Here is a 21,187-nt window from a genome sequence, read left to right as displayed (position 1 = left end):
GATCGGGGAGCACTCTCTAAATAGATTAAAAACCACAGAATTTCATACTTCTAAAAAAGTGACTTTTATGGTGTGTGCATTCCATCTCAATGATAAAACAATAGAAAAGACTGGCTAGGAGTCCAGGTGACCGGCAATTTGCATTGCTGATGATAAACTGAAGATTAGGCGGTGCTAGTTTCTTTAGTATGTTTTTTCTTTTGACTGTAACATTGTTCACCCTTAGCCAAAACTTTAATTGATAACTCTTCATGTTATCTTTTCGCATTCAAGATTTAGAAGTCAGCTGGGCACAACCTTGTTCTAAAACCATATTCATAAATACCACATCCTTAGTCTGTGACCTAAAATACCCATCATGTTGAGTAATAATCTAGCCTCCAAAGAATTCAGTTGACGAAAACTAATCAGATTTCAAAGCCCAACCACTTATGGAGAAAATGTTCCCAGGAGATGGCTTCAGGCATTGGCTAGGAAACTGGAAAGATTAGAGATTTTATAAATCAAGAGGACAGAGGCAATAAGAGATGAATAGAAAATAAAAAAACAGCTTTAGTGATAATCCTTGGGTAAAACAGATTTGTGTCTCAATTCTGTGCCTAAATCACTGTGATTAAGAGTTAATCTTAGATCTCAAAGGGCAGCTTTGAAAGAACACCTGTATTTTAATATTTCTGAGATGATTAGAATTGGGAAAGACGTGTACTACCGATGTGCACGTGAGTGACCCAATACTGTAAGGCAGGAGAGAGAGAGCTGGTGGAATTCTAGCAGGGGCTAGCATGCAAGGAAAGTTTTTGGTGTGTACTGAGTATAAATTCTGTGGCACTAAGACTCAGAAACCAAGCTGCTAGAATTTGAATCCTGGTTCTGTGGTTTGCTAGCTCAGTGACATTGGGCACGTTGTATGACCTCTCCTCCCTCAGTTTCCTTACCTATGAAATGAGGAAAACAGTACTATGTTCCAAGGTAGTTGGTGACAGGTGCTGTCTACCTGAGAGCTCTTATAAGAAATAATGAATAACAGTGAAAAATAAACCCATTGAAGTTATATACTATACACACAAATTCACACAATGAGAGCATGCACTGACATTCTAACACACATACACATATATTAACAAAGGAATCATCAAATGAATGAAATCTGGAGAATTTGGTTAAATTTTTCTTGATATGCTCTGCTGTTATTCTCAACAGCTCAGACACTTAAGTCCAACACGTTGTTGAGGACCCCAGGAATAAGTAGTTAAAGAAAATATGGAGACTTTGAAAATATTCAAATTTCATTAAGACACTGCTTTAATTTTAGAAGGATCCTTCATTACAAGGGAACATGACTCTGGCTACGATGAAACACCTAGTACTGCCAGTTTTCTCACTGAACTGCACCTATAGCACAAACCTAGGTTTGTCCTGGAGCCTCAGATTAAACCCTCCTCTCTTTACCAAGTTTACTGTGTGTGGGGAAGTACTTGCACTGACAAAATATCTAATTTGTTCGGCTATCAGATTTTAAGTTACCATATAATATGTGCTTATAGGAATTTGTGGAATAGAAAAAAGTTTGATAATATCTAATGAACAGTAAAGAAATAAAACTAATGTGAGTAATCAAAGTCTACTTTTAAACAAACTTCTCTAATTCTGAAGGGGGTTATAAATGGGGATTGTAAGTGTCGTGGACATTTTCTCTCAGCTTTTCTGCTTGATTTCATTCCTTTCCATTTTTTTCTGCTTCAATATTGTTGTTCCCTACGTGACTTGTAAAGAGATGGAAAAATTGTTTTGTAAAACCGTATCATAAATATAGCTCTATTATTAGCTCAGTAGCATGGGGGAGAGTTCGATTTGGTTCCTCCTTTGCAGCATAGTCTGTAGCTCAGATGAAGATGTCCACTTCACTTTTGGATCCCTCCTAAATTACTGCACCTACATTTGATATAGTTCTTGATACATACAAACTTTAAAATTTTAGCTATTAGAAATTTCTTTGGAATTCATATAGATTAATTTATGCTCTTCTAGTAAATGAACAATTGAATTTTATCCAGGGATTTAAGAAAACACAATAGATCTATAGATTCTGTTTAATATGGTTATTTATTCTTTGTTGAACTCCAACACCCTGGTGTGGAAACTAGGCTTGACTTTCAGCTCATCAACATTTTTGGATAAAATAGAAGAATTTTATATTCAGAAGAATGTGATATTCAGTTCATTATTTATGTAGATTTAAGAAATCAGCACACACACACACAGCTGCATGAGAATTCTTGAAATGGCTGTCTCAGCAATGTGCTGACAAAGAAACTCCCACATATTAAGGCTTTTCCTAAGTAGCAATTTGTTTCTGTGACATCTAGGTAGAGATGAAAGAATTTCCTATTAGTGCCTAAAAGCAGAAAAATATGAAGTAGTTAAGATTCTCAAGTTCGGGTAAAAAAGAAAAGATGATAATTTCCAGGAAGGATTAAAAGTTAATTTTAGGACATTCTGAGGCTATAATTTAATTTTGTATTAAAAGTCAATGTAAAAAGTATGAGGTTTGTTTGATTTACAAGGCCAGTGACGCAAGTTTCCAGTCTAAAATGTCATCTTTGCTTCAGTTAGGAGTGAAAAATAATACAGTGCAAAAGAAACTTCCTCATTAAAGAGGCATTGAGCAAGAAGAATCCAAGAAAATATTAGGTTGGGGAATTTAATGTGAGCATAAATGAGAGAAAAAGAAGGAAATTTATTCATTATTTATTTATTTATTCTGGAAGTGTTTTTGGAAAAGCTCTAAGTAGCTGGCATTGTGCTCTATGCACTGGGGACAGTCGTGGTTGACAGTCCCTGCTTTAAAGAATCTCTCGAGCAGCAAGACAGGGTGACTCATCCATCATTTCAGAGCAGAAAATATGTCCTTAGCGAACTGATGTGGGTGCAGCAGGACATCATGGGAGGGAAGGAAACAGACAAGAAAAATGAAGCCAAAGAGATATTAGCGACTCTTCAGAAAAAGCAAAAACAATTTTAATGAAGAAAGTGCTTGCCCTTCAGAAATCAAACACATTTAATACTTTGTATAATACATTGAAGATATATCTTGTTCTTCAAAATGTCTTTTCTTGAAAACATTATGAGGCTCAATCATGATTACGAGATACATGAAATTAAGGTTTTGCACACAACTACTCATTACTCTATATAGTACATGGTTTATAAGATTCCACAAGTCACACAGTTTATGCAAAGTAACATAAGCTACAGGAAGTTTTCAGGTATCTATTCCTGCTAGCTGGAGTGAACATTTTTTTTAAAACATTGTCCCTTTGTATTCTTTCCTTTGAAAGATGGTTGGTGAAGGTTAACAATAATTTGCATGTAGGTACTGCTGTATAGAAAATACCATTTGCATTTCTACATGTTGCAAAGCTGAAAATGCCTTTTGAGTTACATGATGGTGTCAGAAAGTTTGACAAACACTGAACAGTCTGTAAAGGATAGGAAACTTCTTGACTATCAATTCAGATAAATATACTTTACTTGCAGCAATGCTAATTTATTTATTAAACTAATTACTCTGAAATGCTTTGGTTGTCAGGTACCAAAATAGTTTGGAAATCAGGGAACTGATTTCCCACTTACTTGTGGGTGGTCTAATTCCCCATGTTATTCACAGCTAAGAAGCATTTTGATACATTTTCATCTTACATGAGAATCAGAAGAAGAAAATTAAGTCCTCTCTTAACATTAGAAAAAAAGGACAATCATTCCAGAATAACTTGATTCTCTTTGGGTTCCACATTCTTACTATAGCTTTTGCATGCTGTCACCTCTGTAACAGACTAAAATGATATCTCTCATTCATGAGGGTGACCAAATGCAGTGACACTCTAATCAAGATGTCCCAATATAAGGCAAGTTTAAGAAGGCTAGTGCTTCTGAAGTCAGTTTATAGTAATACTTCCAAGAAATTTCTTTCCAATAAATACAGTCTCCAAATCTATATATTATGTGCATAATTTCATGAAAAGCACTTCAAAGAAATCTGGTTATAACCATTGCCAGGAGAGTCCAAAGCCCACACATTCTGTTCCAAATGTAATAATGACAACCATGACAAAAGCAGTAAAAGGCAAGATAAGAAACTCTTGATCTTTCTCAAATGATTTCAGCCACATTCCTTGGGAGAACAGGTAATGCAAGTATGCGGCACGCTGTCCTTGCTTTCAAATAGATGTCAGTGAGACCATATGCTCCAGGCACTTTCAGACTTTTTCATTATCATCACTGTTGATTTTTTTAAATGCAACTGGGCTTGCTTGCTTCAAAGAAGTCTTTGACACATCCGTGTGCATGGTGGACATGGCTATTGTCTCATAGTCATCATCCCGAGACCGGAAATCACAAAAGTTAAAGAAGAACTGCAGGTCTCTCTGAAAGTTTTTGTTCAGGAATCCATAAAATATGGGGTTGACACAAGTGGATATCATTGCTGTGAGGTGGCACAGCAGGAATAACAGGTTGTGGTTGCACGTGGCAATGATCTGGTGATTCCAATCAAACACAGTGTTAAAGATGGTAAGAGGCAACCAGCAGACCGCAAACGCTACCACGATGGACAGCAGCATGACGTTGATTCTTTTGCTTTCACTGGACCTGTACTTATTGTCTCTCATCTTGTCCATCATGTTGTTTCTCCTTTTCAAGCGAATGTATATCTATAAAGAAAAAAAAGTGAGTTCAAATAGAACCACTTGTTTAACGGGGAATTCTACCGAAAGAAGGTAAAAAGGGAGACAACAGGGAGAAAAGGTTTTCTTACCTTAAAGTAGCATATAAATATAAAGCAGAGGGGACCAAAGTACTGCAGCACCAAGAGAAGAGTAGTGTAAGACAGCCTGTGAGAGTCCGACGGAAATTTATCAAAGCATACCAACTTGTCTTTGAACGCATCCAGTGTTACATTCTGAAATGGCTCATCAGTCAGCACTTGGTAGATCAGGAAGGGCAGAGAAGAAGCCACAGCAAGGACCCAGATGACAGCAATTCCTATGTAAGCATGTCTGTTGTTTGGTCTCCATCCTCGGGGGTTGACTATCAGCTGGTGTCGTTCCACAGCGATGAGGACCAGAGAGAAAATGGACACGGTGATTGAAACGCACTGCACAAAAGGGTTCAGTTTACACATCGTCTCACCAAAGACCCAGTGGTCCATTAGCGTGTAGACAAAAGTGAAAGGGAGACACATGATGGCAACGAGCAAGTCTGAGAAGGAAAGGTTCACGATCAGGATGTTGGTGACATTTCTCATCTCCTTTTGTTTCAAGATGATTAAGATCAAAGCCAGGTTTCCAGAGATGCCAAGAATGATCACAGCTCCATAGGCAAGAGCTAAGGTAAATATCACAGCCAAGGGCAGATGACAATCATCATTTTCAAACGCAAAAAATGGGGCATTCTTCTCTGACAAATTATAGTGAATTGAATGATTTTCAACCTGGGAAAATAATGTTGAATTCATTTTGATTGGTTTTGTTGCTACAGATTAGACAGATGCACAATAGGCTTCTTCAAAGCATTTTAACTGTTTGGCCTATTCCTCTTCTCCTTGCTGGGATCCATTTGCCAAAATTACTCTAAGTTCTTCATTCCCATGAACGGAGCAACCTATAAAGAGAAAGTGACCGATTCTGTTACTAATTTTACTAAGGGCAGTCAAAATAAATTTTGATTTGTGGAACTCTCTAAAGTGAAGACATTGAAGTAAGTAAACAAAATATAGTTTTGTAAATGTATTTTTTAAGTGGAAGAATCATACAAGTATTTTTGAATTTTAAACTTCCTGATGTATTTTAAAGTAGATTTGATTATACATTGAATATCAGTGATCTATACTTTAGTAAGATGTATCTAAATCTCACCCCTCCCAAAATCTTATACAAACAGCACATCAGAACATTCTTAAGCACTATAAAAATGTGAGTGTGTAACAATGCACATGGTAAAATATAAAAAATATAAAGCAAACAGCAAAATAACAACACATACATAATTATTCATTAAACTATGTAAATGGTAAAATTAATTTGGAAGTCAAGTAAGAACGGCTCACCATATAATGGACTGCTTTTCAAGACAAATATTATTTAGCTCAAGTATATTCAAAAGGTGATGATGAGTTCAGGAAAATATCAAAAAACTTTGCCAGAAGGGGGAATGTGGGAAGATTAAATGATGTTTTATCTAGGAAATACTTAGAACAGTGGAGATATCATCACCATATTTTAATACGTGGTTTTTAGAACACAGGATCCAGGTTTAGAATATTATATCTAACTATACAAGTTAGAAGTAGAAACAAAAGATGCACTTTATTTACAAAATCATATCATTATGAGGAACAGAAGTTTAATTCAATGGAATTAATTGCCTACAAAAGTAACAAGAGATACACTATAGGGAAGACCACTTTGAAGAAATCTTGCATCGTGCTGGAGCCTCTAAAAGACTCCAGGATTTTTTTTAATTTGTCCAATGCATTCAAAAGATTTTTAAGGGCTTTACCTATGGAAATATCCTCCATTCCCACCAGACTATATGTGTATCTAATGTAAGGGTATACACTGCAGTTGTAATCTTGATTTCCTACATTTTTTGACATAAATATTCCTGTCTTACTAGCAAGATGAATCACAGACAATAGCCTTGTAGAGATTAAAAGCTGCCTTTAAAAACATCTCTGATTTTTTAGATGACTAAATAAATATGAGATGGTATTACTTACGTTAATTTAGAGATTATTGTGGCTGTATTAAGAAACTGAATTATATTTCTTTCTTATGTGAGGACAATAAAGAAAATTGTGTAGGTTTACTTCCACTGAAATGAGAATAAAACATTTAGTGAAGACAAAAATGCATTTTGCCTTCTAAGTGATTCCTCTAATAAGCCTTTCTCTTAGTGTTTTTGCTTTCCAGAATATGGGATGTTTTCTGTTACAAATACGCACTTTGGCCTCATAAAACTGAAAAACAATAAAATAAAAGTTATTTTCAACCAGGCAAAATAAAGTAATAAGGAACGGTAATGGAATGATTTGCAGGAGAACATCATTAGAAATATGGCTCTTTCATTCTTTACGGAACACCCTGGAAAGTCTGCCTAACACTAATGGTGTTATCATGCATCTTTTTAAGAATTTAAAAGGCAAGAGCAAGAGGAGAATGATCAGGTAATGTCGGTTTGGATATGAGAACAAACTGTGAAGCAGTGGGTAATAATAATTTTTATTTTACTTTTGTTAAGGTTCTGAGGATTGAACTCAGGGGCTTCACATTGAGCTACATTCTTCAATCTTTCTTATTTTTTATTTTGAGTCATGATCTCCCTAAGGTGCCCAGGCAGGACTCAAACTTGGGTGTCTCCTATCTCAACTTCCCAGAGTGCTGCGATTACAGGTATGTGCCGTCATGCCTGGCACTGCAACAGGTAATAGTTTTAAAGTTGTTTTGAAATCCTTCACTTTCTTAGGCCATTCAAGAAAGTTCTCTTATTTCACATAGAAATTACTATAAAGCTGCTTAACATGACTTATCAGTTATGAGTTTTTCTTCATTTGTGACAATAGTAGCACAGTAACAGTGTATATCCTCATTATCTCATGGTTCCTCATGGCTACCTGTCAACAAGTTTCACCAGGTAATGCAAATCCTGGTATGAGATGCACGTGGTGTGGATTATTGCTTTTCCTTAGCCTGACACACAAACATCTTTACAGACCTTCTTTCCACTCTGCACTCCCATAACCCCAGTGTGAATGTTGCCCTAGGCAGGCTGATCTATTCAGTCTACCAAGTATAACTGCGTTTCCAGCACTGTCATTCTCTGTGCTTAATGTCCTTTCCATTTCATCATCAATCAACATCCTACCCATCCGTCAAAGCATGATTTAGTTCCTTGAATTCTTAATGGGCTCCCATCAATTTTAATATGATGTCTTTAAGGTAAGTATTGTTCATGCTTCATAAAACCTTGAAAGTATTAGATTTAGAATAAAAATATGTCAGTGACAGAGAAAGCACATGGCTGGAATAGTAAGTTCTCATCTAAATTGATCTTAACATCAATTGCTGAATACTATCATATTCTTTTTAAACGCAACATGAATGCATATTACAATAGTCATTCTACGAGGTCAGGTAGATAAGGAAAAAAAATAGAGCTTTGTATTAAAAAAAGGGAACTGTTTCTGAAAGAACATTCCTTTCTCCAATAAGTATTTTTTTAACACCTGTTTTGTGACAATCTTTGCTTCAGCGGAGAGAACAGTGACCTTTGCGTTGTGTTTCTGGTATTGTGGGCAGAGAAAGACAAGAAAAAATAAAGTGAAAGATATAGTAAGCTCGATGATAATAAGTGCTATGGACAACAAGGAAGCAGGGAAGGAAGATTCGCATTCTTGGGTACTGCAACTTATTACTGGGGTAAGAAGAGGCCTCTGACAGCCTGAGAAGATGACGTATGAGTTGAGACCTAAGGGTAGTGAGTAAAGACCAGAGGAGTATATCTGGCATGCTAAGCAGCAAGGAAAAGAGCAATGACTACAGGGGAAATTAGCAGGAAATTAATTGGGGAGGCTAAAGGGCCAGCACAGACTGTGTAGGACTTTATTTTAATGGGCTGCTCTGCCTCTTACCTCCAAGAGATGCCACTGCAGAGTCTTTGGCAAAGACATAAAGTTTTACAACTCTTGCTTTAAAATTGTTACTCTAGCTGCTGCCTCCAACACATTTAAGAAAGGCAAGAGAATAAGCAGAGAGACTCATTAGTAGGCCGGTGCAAAATTCCACGTACAAGGTAATACGGGCACAGACCAAGGTATTTACAGTGGAAGGGAAGAAAATAAGTTTTATATCCACTGATTTACTTTCTTAATTATGGAAATTCATGAAAATATCTATTAAATTATTTCACTGCCTGGGTTATGAAGACAGAATTCTTACAGATAAGGTTAGATAAATATTCTGAGAACCTGATAACTTTGAAATTATATTTGATAGATATGCCTTATGAGGCAGAATGGTATTCCTACTAAGTAGAAGTCAACTTAGCTATACAGAAAATGCAACCTTTAGTCTTCTAAAAAATTTTTTCCAGGCTTCTTTCACTAAGTGCATTCCAGTTGGGCAAAATAGTTTATCACTAGATAAAATACATATTTTCAGTTGACCTTGGCATAATTTCAATAAAGAATGGTTGTCAGAAAATAACAATAGTAATACACTTTACATACCTTATCTTTGCAAAAGAAAACAATCTGGTATTTACTATTCCAACATATATCTGTAAAATAAACTTCACAAGTACAGACATTACAAAAACTTAACACTATTAAATATCAGTAGAGCTGTCATGTACAGAGACAAAATAGAGATACTACATACAACTCCACTCGGTCAATGAATCCCCTTGTAGGAGGAAATCTCCTTATCCTTGTTTTCATTTAGAATCCTGGGCTTTCTCTGCCTACTGTTCACAGTGCTCTCCCTGCTAGAAAAGACAACTCTCTGGCCATAAATTATTGCAAAAATATTTTTGTTTCAATTATTGAGAACTGTTCACCTCTTTTGTTTAGGAAGACATGTGTAAGTGTTGTTACCTACAGCTTCTTAAGCTACTGCTAGCTTATCTAAACAAGTTATGTAATTCTCCATTCCTTCCCTGCACAGGGCGAGGGCATGTTCAACAGACAATAAGGAAGAATAATAAGATAGTAGCCAGGCTTTAGCGATGGGTGTGGAATTGGACTCAACAGCCTTCTGCTCTCTGTACCTCTTGCTTCACCAGGAAACCTGTGGCGAACCTTGGTGCTGTTCTTCAGCCCCAGCCCTGACAGACAGCCAGCTCTGAACTTGCCCCATCAGTGTGTGCCATAGGGAGTTACCTTTTGCCTAGGATCCAGGAGGGCATGGCAAATCACTGAGCAGCAAGAAAGAGAGACAGAGAGACAGAGAGAGACCGAGAAAGGAAGAGAGAGAGGGAGAGAGAGGGAGAAACAGAGACAGGAAGGAAGGAAGGAAGGCGGGAAGGAAGAGAAGGAGGGAGGGAGGAATAAAGGAAAGAAGGGAGGAAGGAAGGAAAGAAGGAAGGAAGGAAGGAAGGGAGGAAGGAAGGAAGGAAGGAAGGAAGGAAGGAAGGAAGGGAGGGAGGGAAGGGAAGGAGGGAGGGAGGAATAAAGGAAAGAAGGAAGGAAGGAAGGAAAGAAGGAAGGAAGGAAGGAAGAGAAAGAAGATATTCCCCTCCTCTGTTTTCTCTGTGCTCTAGGAGTTACCAAAGAACCAAATGAGATGTATTCCGTCACCGTCCAGCTGGCGTGCTTTCCTGCCCATTTTACCACACTGAGAATTAGCCGGATCTCTTCCAGCCCTCATCCCCTACCCATACACAGGCATCCGTCCATCTCTCAGAAACGTCCCTCCCCGAGATGACAGGAGACTGGCAAACAGCAAGCGCCACACCAAACCCAAACAAGCAAGCACCTGAAGTCAATTTTCGCATTAGCCCAGCACCTGTCTTTAAAACATGTACATCTCTCCGTTCTACCTGGGGATCAGCTGGACACCGTGATAAACCACGTTCTCCTGGAGTCCACCCAATCCAGCGCGGTCCATCATTAACCATTCCAAAAAGAAGCTGAAGAGTTCGATGATTAAAACTCCGAAGTAGCCGAGGGCTTAGGTGTCTGCCAGGGCTCAGGGACAGACTCAAAAAGCCCAGCGCAGGGGGATCTGGGTTCGAGTCCAGCCTAGACAAGCGGAGAGGGGTCCGCGCCCCTGGGCCAGCCCACAGGGGGACACCCACCGGGGACAGCGCCCGCGGGCCGCCAGGCAGAGGCGAGGGTGGACGGCTCGCCCATCCCACCCACCCTTCCCAGCGCGTCCCAGCCGGGACTTCGGGAAAACTCACGCCCGAAGACCGCGGCTCCAGAAAAACGTGAAAGACAGCGAGGCGCGGGGAAGACCGAGGAGAGCGCCCTCCCGGTCCCCCGGGCCTTTAGGGTGCTTCGGGAAAGGGGGACCTGGAACCCCCTCCAGAAACCCGCGGCAGCCGGGGCGGGGGCGCGGACTCCGGAAAGACGCCGCCGCCCGCTTCCCCCCGCAGCGCCTGCAGCTGCCGCACATCTGGCGCGTCCCGCACCTGCCCGCACAGCTGGGCGCCCGCACCTGCCCGCCCAGCTCCGGGGAGAGGCAGACGGCCGGCTCCACGCCGCAACTCAGTTTCTGGAGCTCGCGTCCTTTCCCTTCCTCTCTTATCCGTCTCCCCATCCACGAGAGATTTCTCAAAAGTCCCAATAAAAAGCGTCAACTTGAAACTTACCGTCCCCTGAATTCGTCTGTTTCGGCCGTTTGTGAAAGCGGGAAAGCTGTCCTGGGGCGGGCAGGGAGAGCGGCAAAGATCAGCCGCGATTTCTCCTGCTCAAACCCTAAAGATCGGTGAAGATAGGAAGAGACGCCCCCTTAAAGCCGAACTCCACCTCATCCCGGGATCACATGACTGCGCCCCGAGGAGCACCCGAGCTCCCCGCACCCCACGCCTCCCCCGGGAGAGTCACCTCGAGGGCGCGTGGCCTACGAATTGTGGAAAGCAAAGCAGTGAAACCCAAGCCGCACACCGTGACACACACGCACCGTGCGGAGGAAAGCGAGCCTTCATCCCCGCAGAGCCTTTGACTCCGGGAAGGCGACGCGATTTCACAGTGCTTTTAAAAAGTCAGCGCCACCGTGGTTCCTCCTTTGTTTGCAGGTCAGTGCCATCTTGTGGCCGAAGTCACTCTCGGCTGAAACCTCTGGCCCAAGCCTAACTGGAGATTGAAATGAGTGGTTATTTATGGGAAGGGGAAATCTGCAGTTCCCCGCAATAATGCCACTAGATTTTCTGCTTTCCTTTGTGACCCCTAACTATTTCTCATGTAGATACGGGGAAGTTAATTTTTTTTTTTTCTTTTTTTGCTTTATAAGGGAACAAAAAGACCTTGAAAAAGCCACAGTGGCGAAGCTCCGATGAGAGAGTCTGGCCTTCAAGCCCGCCTTTGTATCCATTGAGAAAATACTTTGAGTCATTTGTCCCCAGGGTCTAGCCGCTCTTTATAGTCTTTTGGGGCCAAGAGAATGAAGTGAACACTTCTCTGATATTCACCCAACTGCATAGACTCCAAAAGAGTCTGTGCAATTTCCTTCGTGCTTAACCTACTACAGTACGGAACATGATTAAAAAAGAACCCACTGAGAGGGCCTTGGAGGTGCAAACTCACCGTGGAGTGTCCTGATTTAAGCTGATGATGGACACACTGATCTCAGATGCTACTTGGTTCCAGTCTAGTTTAAAAGATCAAAGTTGTGCAATAAACTCACCCGGCCCCGTGGTTTGCTAATGTCAATGTCTAGAACTTTTAACAAATCGAACTGTCAAAAAGTCTTCCTAATAAAGATATGGGCACTACCTAAGACAGGCATAAAGATTTTATTACAAAACAACCCTGATCACTCCGTGTCTTCGATCACCTTGTGTCTTCAAAGTAAAAACAAAATTCTGAAACATATGGAGTCACTCACACTTTGCATTGTTGAAAAAAAAATTTTTCTACTTCTGCTTGTTAGCATGAATAATCATTATGTAAAGTTCAACATAAGGTTACTTATTTATATAAATGGTGCTGTACACAATCTCTTTCTCTTCAGAAAATTTTCTAAAATATTTGTCATATGATATTTTACCTAGTTCAGAAAGGATTGTGACAAACTACATGATCACACTATATACTATGAGTAGATAATAAGGGATACGAATACGCATTTTTAAACTCCACTGATAGTAACAGTGAAATGCCTTAAAATTATTTAGCAAATATTCATACTTTCTCTGCACAATGCATATTGTCAAACAACCTTTAGACATTCAGCAAAAGTGTAATGTTATCTTACAAAAAATGTAACATTATATATTATATCATGTAACGAAAAGTTTTGCCATTGTTACTATCATTGTTTTAATAATAATAGTATTTTGGAATTCTGTGTATTTCTTACTGAAATTTCGTACCAGCCTGACCTATAAACTAGGACTGAGGTAATTAAGTTAATGACCTACGTCATGTTTGTTGTGCAACAGTCTTGCTCTGTTATTTAAACTGAAGGGTAGGATTGACTCATTAAATCTAAACCAACCTTAGAACATGTACATCTAAAGAAGTGGAACACTTTTATAGTCAGGCTCAGCCCTTAAATTTTATGATTCAATAACTGTTTAAGTAAAAGGGTGTCGCTGTGTTTGCTACTGGAACTTAAACATTGTAATTACATTATTAGTCTCCTAATGAATCTCTTCTGTAAGGGCTAAAGTTCATGAAGCGCTACTCCTCCCTGGTACAGGTAAATTATCATACAGAAGAATCCTGATAGGCACTAAAACTCCACATGAAAAGTGAAATGGAGATGATACTGACATGGAAGACATCCTCTGGTGTAGAACTGACCGTGACACACTGGTGAGATTTCCCAGCAATATCCCAAATACCATGGGACAGAGTCAAGCCAAGAGACAGAGTAGGAATAGCTGGTGAGAAGGGAAAGTATGAATGGAACCACCAGGAACTTCTGTCACGTATGACAAACATCCCTAACCGTGTGTCTTTTCCAGACCCTTCCCTGAGGTCTCTGAGTTGTTATTAGATTCTTTCATAACACAGCACTTCAAATATAGAATCTTAGTAGAATAGATTTGGCTTAAGGTGTAAAACTCTGATAGCAGTTTTTCCTAAAGAAAGGAGAAAGATTCCTTATATAAACCTAAATAATATAAAAAATAGAACAGATAGAGGGGGAGAAGTGTCCCTGGTTATCTTTTTCTAAGGTGGGTACCCTCTCTTCATTCCTTTGTTTGCCATCTAGCCATTGCTTTTCTTTCCCCAGATGCATATAAATCTAGAAAATATTCAGCTATCCAAAGACGCTTATAATATAATTTGATTCTTCTGAATTCAGGACATCACTTAGCTAGCTCTCCCCGGGCACAGTATGTTAGAATAAACAACACAAGTGCCTAGATTGGACATTTAAGACAAATCCCTGGGGCTGTGACTCCCAATCTTCTCTTCTAAATTACTTTGAAATACCCCACCTCTCTCCCAGCCTATTTCATACCTTCAATTTCCACTGAGTCCTCATTTTTCAGACGAGCAAAAACCAGCATGGGTTTCTTCCCTCTCTTACCCCTGGTTTTGGCAGTGGATCCTCTAAATAGCTGTTTTAGTCCCAGACTGTGAGTCAGCTTACTCTGCGGAGATTTCCCAGCAACGTCCCAAACACCATGGGACAGGGTCAAGCCATCCCCCCTGTGCTCTCCAGATTTGCTGACCCATACAATCCATCAAAGGGGGAGCATAAAAGCTGTGAGTTGCATTCCACTAAGGCTTGTTGCGGTTTGTTAGACAATGATCAGGTAACTATAAACATCCGCTTAGGTACTGACTTTCTCTATTTTTTGGCTCAGTATTAAAATAAAAACAAAAACTAAATTCCTCATCTCTTTCTCATAGTGACTCTCTCACCCAGGTCAAATCTTCCCTGGCTGCCTTCTCTTCTCTGGCTAATGTCTCTGAAGATAAACTGCCTTACATCTTCTCTCACTTTCTCCTCTAATATGGCTCTGTTGAAACTGATTCTGCCCAGGACACCTATGAACAAAGCTGGTGGACACAAGTCATGGTTTATTATATTCATTCTTTATGTTGTAGTGGGTCTTTTTCACTATCTTCTCTTCCTGGAATCTTATTTTCTTTCGACTTCACTGACATCACACTTCAGGATTTTCCTCACAGATATTCCTCAGCTTTCTTTTGAAGGATCTACTGTCTCCATCTAGTTCACTATCTAGTTCTCTGTGTAGGATCCTATTATCTAAATGGGTTAAAGAAAGCCTCTCTGTGTTATCCTGTACTGCTTCCCAAATTGTCTACTTCCTTCACATCAGGCCAGGTCCAGTAGCTCCACATCTGGCAACACCAACTGAAATTCTGGATGTCAGATTACTTTAAAACAGTCAAATAATTTTTGTCATTGAGCACCTATCTACTTTGCATATCCTGTAAAACTCTATTGAAAATCTGCTAATCATAGATAAAGGATTGCTGCAACTATAAAGGATACCACACCACTGCAGTCTCTGAGAGCTCTCTGACCCTGAGGCTCCCTACCTTGCTGCTTAGGGATGTTACCTGGGTGTGTAAAGTTATCTCTCTCTTTCCCCTTCTCTCTCAAGAGTTCCCTTGTCTTATCCCCTTCTGGGTGGTAAGCTAGCCCTGCTCCCTCTAGAAGCTAGAGAACACTACCTTTGTCAGGCAAACCTTCCAAGCACCAGCCAAATAAAGCTTGTGCCTTTCGTGATCCTGTTTCTTTCTTGACTGTCCTTGAATCAAACTTCTAGAGAGCCCAATCTTAACTGTCTCCTTTTAAAATTCTTAATGCATACCCTTTGCCCTGGTATGTTCATATCCCCAAATGTCTATCAAAAGTTTAGATTTCTGTCAGGTTTTTATGGCAAGTGTGTGGTTTTTGTTTCTGTTTTTTAGCTCTTGAATGTAATCTCAATCACCATTACCATCCTTCTCCTCCAAGCCAGAACTCAAGAACCAAGCCAGGCATTCCTTTCTTTCATACTCTCAAATACAACTGGACATAGATATCCATTACTGTTTCTTCTAAACATCTCTTACCTGTGTTCTTTCACCTCCACCAAACTCTACTCCTGTCTCTATGAAGAGTCTCTGCCACGAATTCCTTCCACAGCTACCAAGTCATATCTCTCCAGCCTAAACTGACAAGTTCATCTCTGTGCAGATCCTTTAGGTGAAGTGCAAACAATGTTCTGTTAAAATAACCACCACTGTTAATTCCTATCATCTTATTTTGAAATCCTGTATGGTTTTTATTGCTTTTGTGTTGCTTTGTTTTTGTCTTTGTTGCTATTATTTTGTTATTGTTTTTTTCTCTTTAAAATAAAAAAAAAATAGTTTCATTCTCTCCCTCAACGTTTGAGTTAACCTGAACCATTTGCTCTTTTCTGGATGTGTCCTCTGCCTTTGTTTCCCACAGTGTTTCCAACAGTTTATGAGTCCATTGCCTTCATCTGGGTCTTAACTCTTACCCATTCCTCAAATTTCAATGTCAGTACCTGCTCAACTGCAAAGGCCTCTCCTACATCTCTTCATCTCTCCTCTCTCTTCACAGGCTGTTTCATGCTTAATTACATCCCTGTGCCACTCTGGGTTTACTTCTAATATGGAAATTATCACACTATATCATCCTAATTGTTTAATTGCACAGATCTACAACTGCACTGTGATCTCTCAAAGCAGTGAGTAACCATAATTTTCACCTCTTTAAGCTTAGAGCCTCAGATAATATCTGACATATCAGAAAATACTGAAGAAGTTTTGTTGCAAGACTTAACAATTAAGACTAGGTTAGAATTAAAAAAGATTCTGAATGGCATAAGTCAAACCCACTTCTTAGTTTCAGACATTTGCAGTTATGATGGGTTATTGTCATTTTATGCACACAGATTTTATGTGGATTGCTTACTACCATGACCCTGAATCTTTCTATATTTTTGGATTTTCTTATGTGGTATTTTTACCTTCCCCATTAAATTTAAGCTTGAATAATGAACCCTACCATCTCTGAAAATGTGTATAATGTCTCCTGGAGGGAATGTATATTTTTTACTACATCCTAGATAACATATTTTTAAAAGAGGAATTACCTGGGAGAATGTTAAGGTAAGAATATAGTAACATGGATTTTGGAAGAACATGTTATTCAGAGATGTTAACTTTTCATTATGAGTTTGTGCTTTGAATATTTTCTAAACATTCTTTTTAAAGACTATTCAAGGGGCCAGGAATATAGCTCAGTGGAACAAGTGCCTGTCTGGCAAGTGTAAGGTCCTGAGTTTGATTCCTGGTACCAAAATAAATAAATAAATAAATAAATAAATAAATAAATAAAGACTATTCAAAAACATACCAAAAATAAATAAATAAATAAATTCCTTTCCATTTCCAGTAAAGCTATATTTAGACTTAGAACTACGCTTAAGATATTAATCATGGGGGCTGGGGATTTAGCTTAGCGGCAAAAGCGCCTGCCTGGCAAGTGCAAGATCGTGAGTTCGGTTCCCGGTACCGGAGAAAAACCAAAAAAAAAACCAAAAAAAAAAAAAAGATATTAATCATGAAAATTAGGTAGCAAATGGAAAAACTCTAAAAAATATTAGAGGAAACTTATCAATGCTATTGTTTGAGAGGAGTTTTGATCTGCAAAAGGAATAAATTGTGTTGCCTGTATATGGATTTACATGATAAAACAGCACATCTCCAAAGGAATCTATGTTGTCCCCTTTCTATAAATTTTGCACCGCAAAATTTTAAAATAATTCTTTCATAAAGAATGATTTTTTAATGAAGACACCACAGTTTTTTGAAAAGGAAGAATCAAATATAATTGTATAATTACAATGGAAAAGATAATGTATGAGATAAAAATGAAAAATTTTAGCAATACCATTTTGTTCCTTCTTTTTCTTAAAAGAAACAATATCTATGACTATCAAATTTTTCTCAAGATGCAAAATGATTGCTTTTCTACACATCTTTAATGTGTGCATGTTAATGATAAATGTCATCAGTATTCAGAGTTTAAAGGGGGGCTCCAGATCTGCTAGTTGAAACATTTTCTTTCACAGACCAAGAAGGTAAAGACTAAAAGATCAAGTGCCTTGTCTAGAGCCATACTGCTAAGATGGGGTAAAGCCTATCAGCAATCAGGTGCTCTAAGGGTCTATTACAGAAATATGCATGCAATGTGTGATCACATAACTCTATACATGTATATTACATGTAGGTCTGTATGAATTTTCAATGTAGAATGTTAACTTTTAAAAACAATTGTACATTCTGGAGTTCAGTCACTGCTTTATACTTGGTCAGGCAATCAAAGGGAGAAAAAAAAGTGTTACTTAAAGAGCTCTGTGTCCATCAGAAGAAGCCAATAAGGTATTCACAGTGCCTGCGTAGGTCCTCTAAATTATTGTTGACTTACTTGAGAAAATGCACACAAAATTCTTGGTTAACATATAAAGAAAAGTTTCTGTTCCATCAAAAATAATTGTGTGCATTTTACAATTATAAATTAGTTCCTTGTTTTTAAGCCCTAAACATTGCTGTATATGACAAACTATTAGTATTCCAAAGAAATTAATAAAACAAGGAGCATCGTAAAAATATATTGATAACACACAGAAATGATGCTTTCCACATCTTTTAAGAACTTAAATTTACCATGATATAAAAAGTAGACACAGAAATATTTATCCTTAATGGATACAACAAAAATCCTTAGAGAAAAAATGCGTCTAGTAAAATAATGCTGTTCTCGTTTGTCTCCCATCTCTCCTAGAACTAATACATCAGAATCACATGTCACTTGAGATTGTATCAAAGTACTTTAGAAACTATCTTCCACAAATGGTAGCTATTACTGAAATGGAACAATAATCTTGCCAAGACAACAGACATGGCCCTCAGCAAAGTGTTACCCCAGGCATGATTATTCAATAATTTGTTTTAGGAGTCTCAAGTGATCTATAACTTTTACCTTTACAGATAGACAAGCTTTATTTCATAACCGATGACAAATCATGAAAATTGTTACATAGCCAGTTTAATTTTGTAACATGCACAAAATCCAACTTAATTTCCCAAATGAGCATTTTGTAAATACTGAGTAGGGAAAATAATGAAGCAGAGGTGGACATTACCATTTCTGTTCCCAGAGGTAGTACAACCCCTGCTTGAATGCTGCTCCATTACATGGAAACAAAATTATTCTTTTCTGTGCTACAGAAATGGTGATCAGCCTTGAATCCCTTTGGAGAACTGTGAAGATGCAAGTCACATTTATATTTACATCTTTTCTTATTTTCAACACGTGCAACATTGTGCTAATCTCAAATTAACAATTTCCTCAAAACAAAGGATTCTTAATCACTTGTTCACTCATATATCCTTAATACTGTACGTCATAATGTGTATTTAGAGAAAAAGTTCTAGGTCCTTTTCTTGGGCCTTGCATGTTTTGGGGTGTACCAGAAAGAGAAAATGGGTAAATTAAATAGAATCTCCATCTCCAAGACATATGGGCCTTTTATTTTTCAATAATATCAACTGCTCACTCTAAACGTTCATATGTCAAAAGAAAAATCAGATGTGTGGAAAATAAAAAATAAGGTTTATCTTGCGATTTTAATATGCAATCATGTGTACTGTAGGCTTTTTTGAATAGTGGTCATAATGTGCTTTGTTCGGAAGGTTTTTAAAGCCAGTATGTAGTTGAAGCAATGTACTATGACCGTGAAGGATAGGAGGGCAGAAATCGATGTGGCCATGTGCGGTATATTAATTGCACAGAAGCTGGCGTTAAGGAAGTCCAGGATCAAGCACTTGCTTTCTCCTTTCCTGGGTCTGAGGCTGTAGCTCAGTGGTAGAGTTCTTGCCTTGCATACCCAAGGCCCTGGGTTTGATCCCCAGCACCGAAAAACAAAACAAAAAAGAATTTAAAAGCCAGGGATACAACTCAGTGGCACAAGTGCCTGCTTGGCAAGCACAAGGTCCTGAGTTCGATTCCCGAAAAAAAAAAAAAGACAGCACTCTCCATTTCATCCCTTCTTGATACTTCCAGCCCTTCTTTCCCCCCATGCAGAATCCCAGGGGCCTGCTCTGATGCCTACTGTGTTAAGCTATTGTGGAAAATACCATGTTTCAGAAACAAAACCTAAAGGAATAAAATGGAAAATGTATTTTCTTGAGGCACGTAGAAGTTCTTGGATAATTCTCTGGCTGATGGAATGATAAGCTATTCAGACCCACGGGATACTGGAAGCTAAATCAATAGGAAAAGGGCACAAAAATTGTTGCCTGAGCTCTGGAGTAACAGCTAGCAACTGCTGCCCCAGAAATTTGATTTACAACTCAACTGAGCCCCAGGGATAGAGCAGAGTACCAGCGCCCTGGCATTATACTCATCAAGCTATGCCACGTCTGTTGCCAGTTTTAAAGAACCACAGGAAACACATACCTTCTTCCACAGCATGGGTGTCCAGAGCGCTGTGGGCATCTGCCAAACTCTTCCTACCCTCCAGAAGCCCAACGATCTGCTAATAATTGACTAGAAGCTAAAGCAAATCTGCACAATTTTTTAAAAAATAGAGATTTGGAAAGCATCAGGGATGAGAAGCATGTGGGGCCGGAACAGAACAGGAATTTGTCTGTTTGCTTGCTTGCTTTTTGTGCGTTGTGTGTGGGAGCGCCATCGCCAAGGACACCTCTGTTTCCCCCTACTTTTGTTAGCGAGCTCAGCCTTGGGAAGAGCTGACTCTATTTCAGACTCCCTTTGGGGGCTCCAGGCCGCTGCCCACATCCACTGGTACACCTTAGGTGGGACTGTGTTCCCTGTAGGTGGGATTGTGTCGCCTCACCGCTGACTTCCTGGGGGTCCCCTGCACTTTCCAGTTTACCTTCCCACCTAGGTTTCTTCCTCGTGCCCAGAGGGTGCAGGAAGAGCTGGGGTTCCTTCTGTTTTGCCCGCGCCCCATCCATCTGAACAGAGTCAAGCTGGGCCTCAAGCTGTTCTCAGGAAGTCTAACCTAAAATTATTCCCACGCCCACAGAGTTCGCTACAAGCCAGGGGCAAGACCCGCAAAAGTCTCCTTCTCCGCCAAGTTAACACGGTCCTGCAGCCCCAGGCCAAAGAGGGGAGCGACACCCGGCAGATTCACCCGAGGGCCACAGCGGGGTGCGGAGCAGGACGGCCCGGGATCCGGGTTTGGGGAGAGGCGGGGGCGGAGCAGGCGCCCTGGAGCAGGGTCTCGGGGGTCCCTGGAGCGGTCACGTGTTGCCGAGGCGCCTCTAAAACCCTGGCGGCTCCAGCCGCTCCTCCCATCGCCACCGCCAGGTCCCGCTCCTGCCGCAGCTGCCGCCGCCGGGGTGCAGAAGCCACCGCGCTCGGCTGCGTTCCCGGAGCCCCGAGCCCGCAGCGGCCCGCGCGCCGAGGTACAGCGCCAGGCCCTCTGCACCCGCAGCGGT

General features: G+C 39.8%; 3 protein-coding genes across 7 annotated transcripts in view; 1 reads left to right on the top strand and 2 right to left on the bottom strand.

Moving 5' to 3' along the window:
- Positions 1-2,986: 2,986 nt before the first annotated feature.
- Npy1r (neuropeptide Y receptor Y1) lies at positions 2,987-14,247 on the bottom strand. Of its 3 annotated transcripts, XM_013513563.1 has the most exons (7): positions 14,190-14,247; positions 11,679-11,851; positions 11,368-11,473; positions 10,594-10,683; positions 6,776-6,870; positions 4,814-5,658; positions 2,987-4,709 (listed from the first exon to the last, which is right to left on the bottom strand). In XM_013513563.1, the coding sequence occupies exons 6-7, from the start codon at positions 5,510-5,512 to the stop codon at positions 4,257-4,259; spliced, it is 1,152 nt and encodes a 383-aa protein (XP_013369017.1). In that variant the 5' UTR covers positions 5,513-5,658; positions 6,776-6,870; positions 10,594-10,683; positions 11,368-11,473; positions 11,679-11,851; positions 14,190-14,247; the 3' UTR covers positions 2,987-4,256. The 3 variants fall into 3 exon arrangements, with proteins under 3 accessions (XP_013369017.1, XP_005373653.1, XP_013369020.1); XM_005373596.2 differs by lacking the exons at positions 6,776-6,870; positions 10,594-10,683; XM_013513566.1 differs by lacking the exons at positions 6,776-6,870; positions 10,594-10,683; positions 11,368-11,473; positions 11,679-11,851 and having other exon boundaries at positions 14,190-14,226.
- Positions 14,248-15,840: 1,593 nt separating this feature from the next.
- LOC106148377 (basic salivary proline-rich protein 4-like) overlaps positions 15,841-21,187 on the bottom strand; it is a 6,095-nt gene continuing 748 nt past the window's right edge. Inside the window, exon 2 of the mRNA XM_013513569.1 lies at positions 15,841-15,912. Coding sequence (XP_013369023.1) covers positions 15,871-15,912 — 42 coding nt within the window. The 3' untranslated portion in view covers positions 15,841-15,870. The remainder of the gene's footprint in view (positions 15,913-21,187) is intronic.
- Npy5r (neuropeptide Y receptor Y5) overlaps positions 20,462-21,187 on the top strand; it is a 7,988-nt gene continuing 7,262 nt past the window's right edge. For all 3 annotated transcript variants that reach the window (XM_005373600.2, XM_013513552.1, XM_005373599.2), the window contains exon 1: positions 20,462-21,154. The gene's annotated coding sequence lies outside the window, so the exon portion shown is untranslated. The remainder of the gene's footprint in view (positions 21,155-21,187) is intronic.

The sequence above is a fragment of the Chinchilla lanigera genome, unplaced genomic scaffold, assembly GCF_000276665.1.
Source record: "Chinchilla lanigera isolate Chin_1 unplaced genomic scaffold, ChiLan1.0 scaffold00002, whole genome shotgun sequence".
Taxonomy (NCBI): Eukaryota; Metazoa; Chordata; class Mammalia; order Rodentia; family Chinchillidae; genus Chinchilla; species Chinchilla lanigera.
This window is presented reverse-complemented; position numbering and strand designations above follow the sequence as displayed.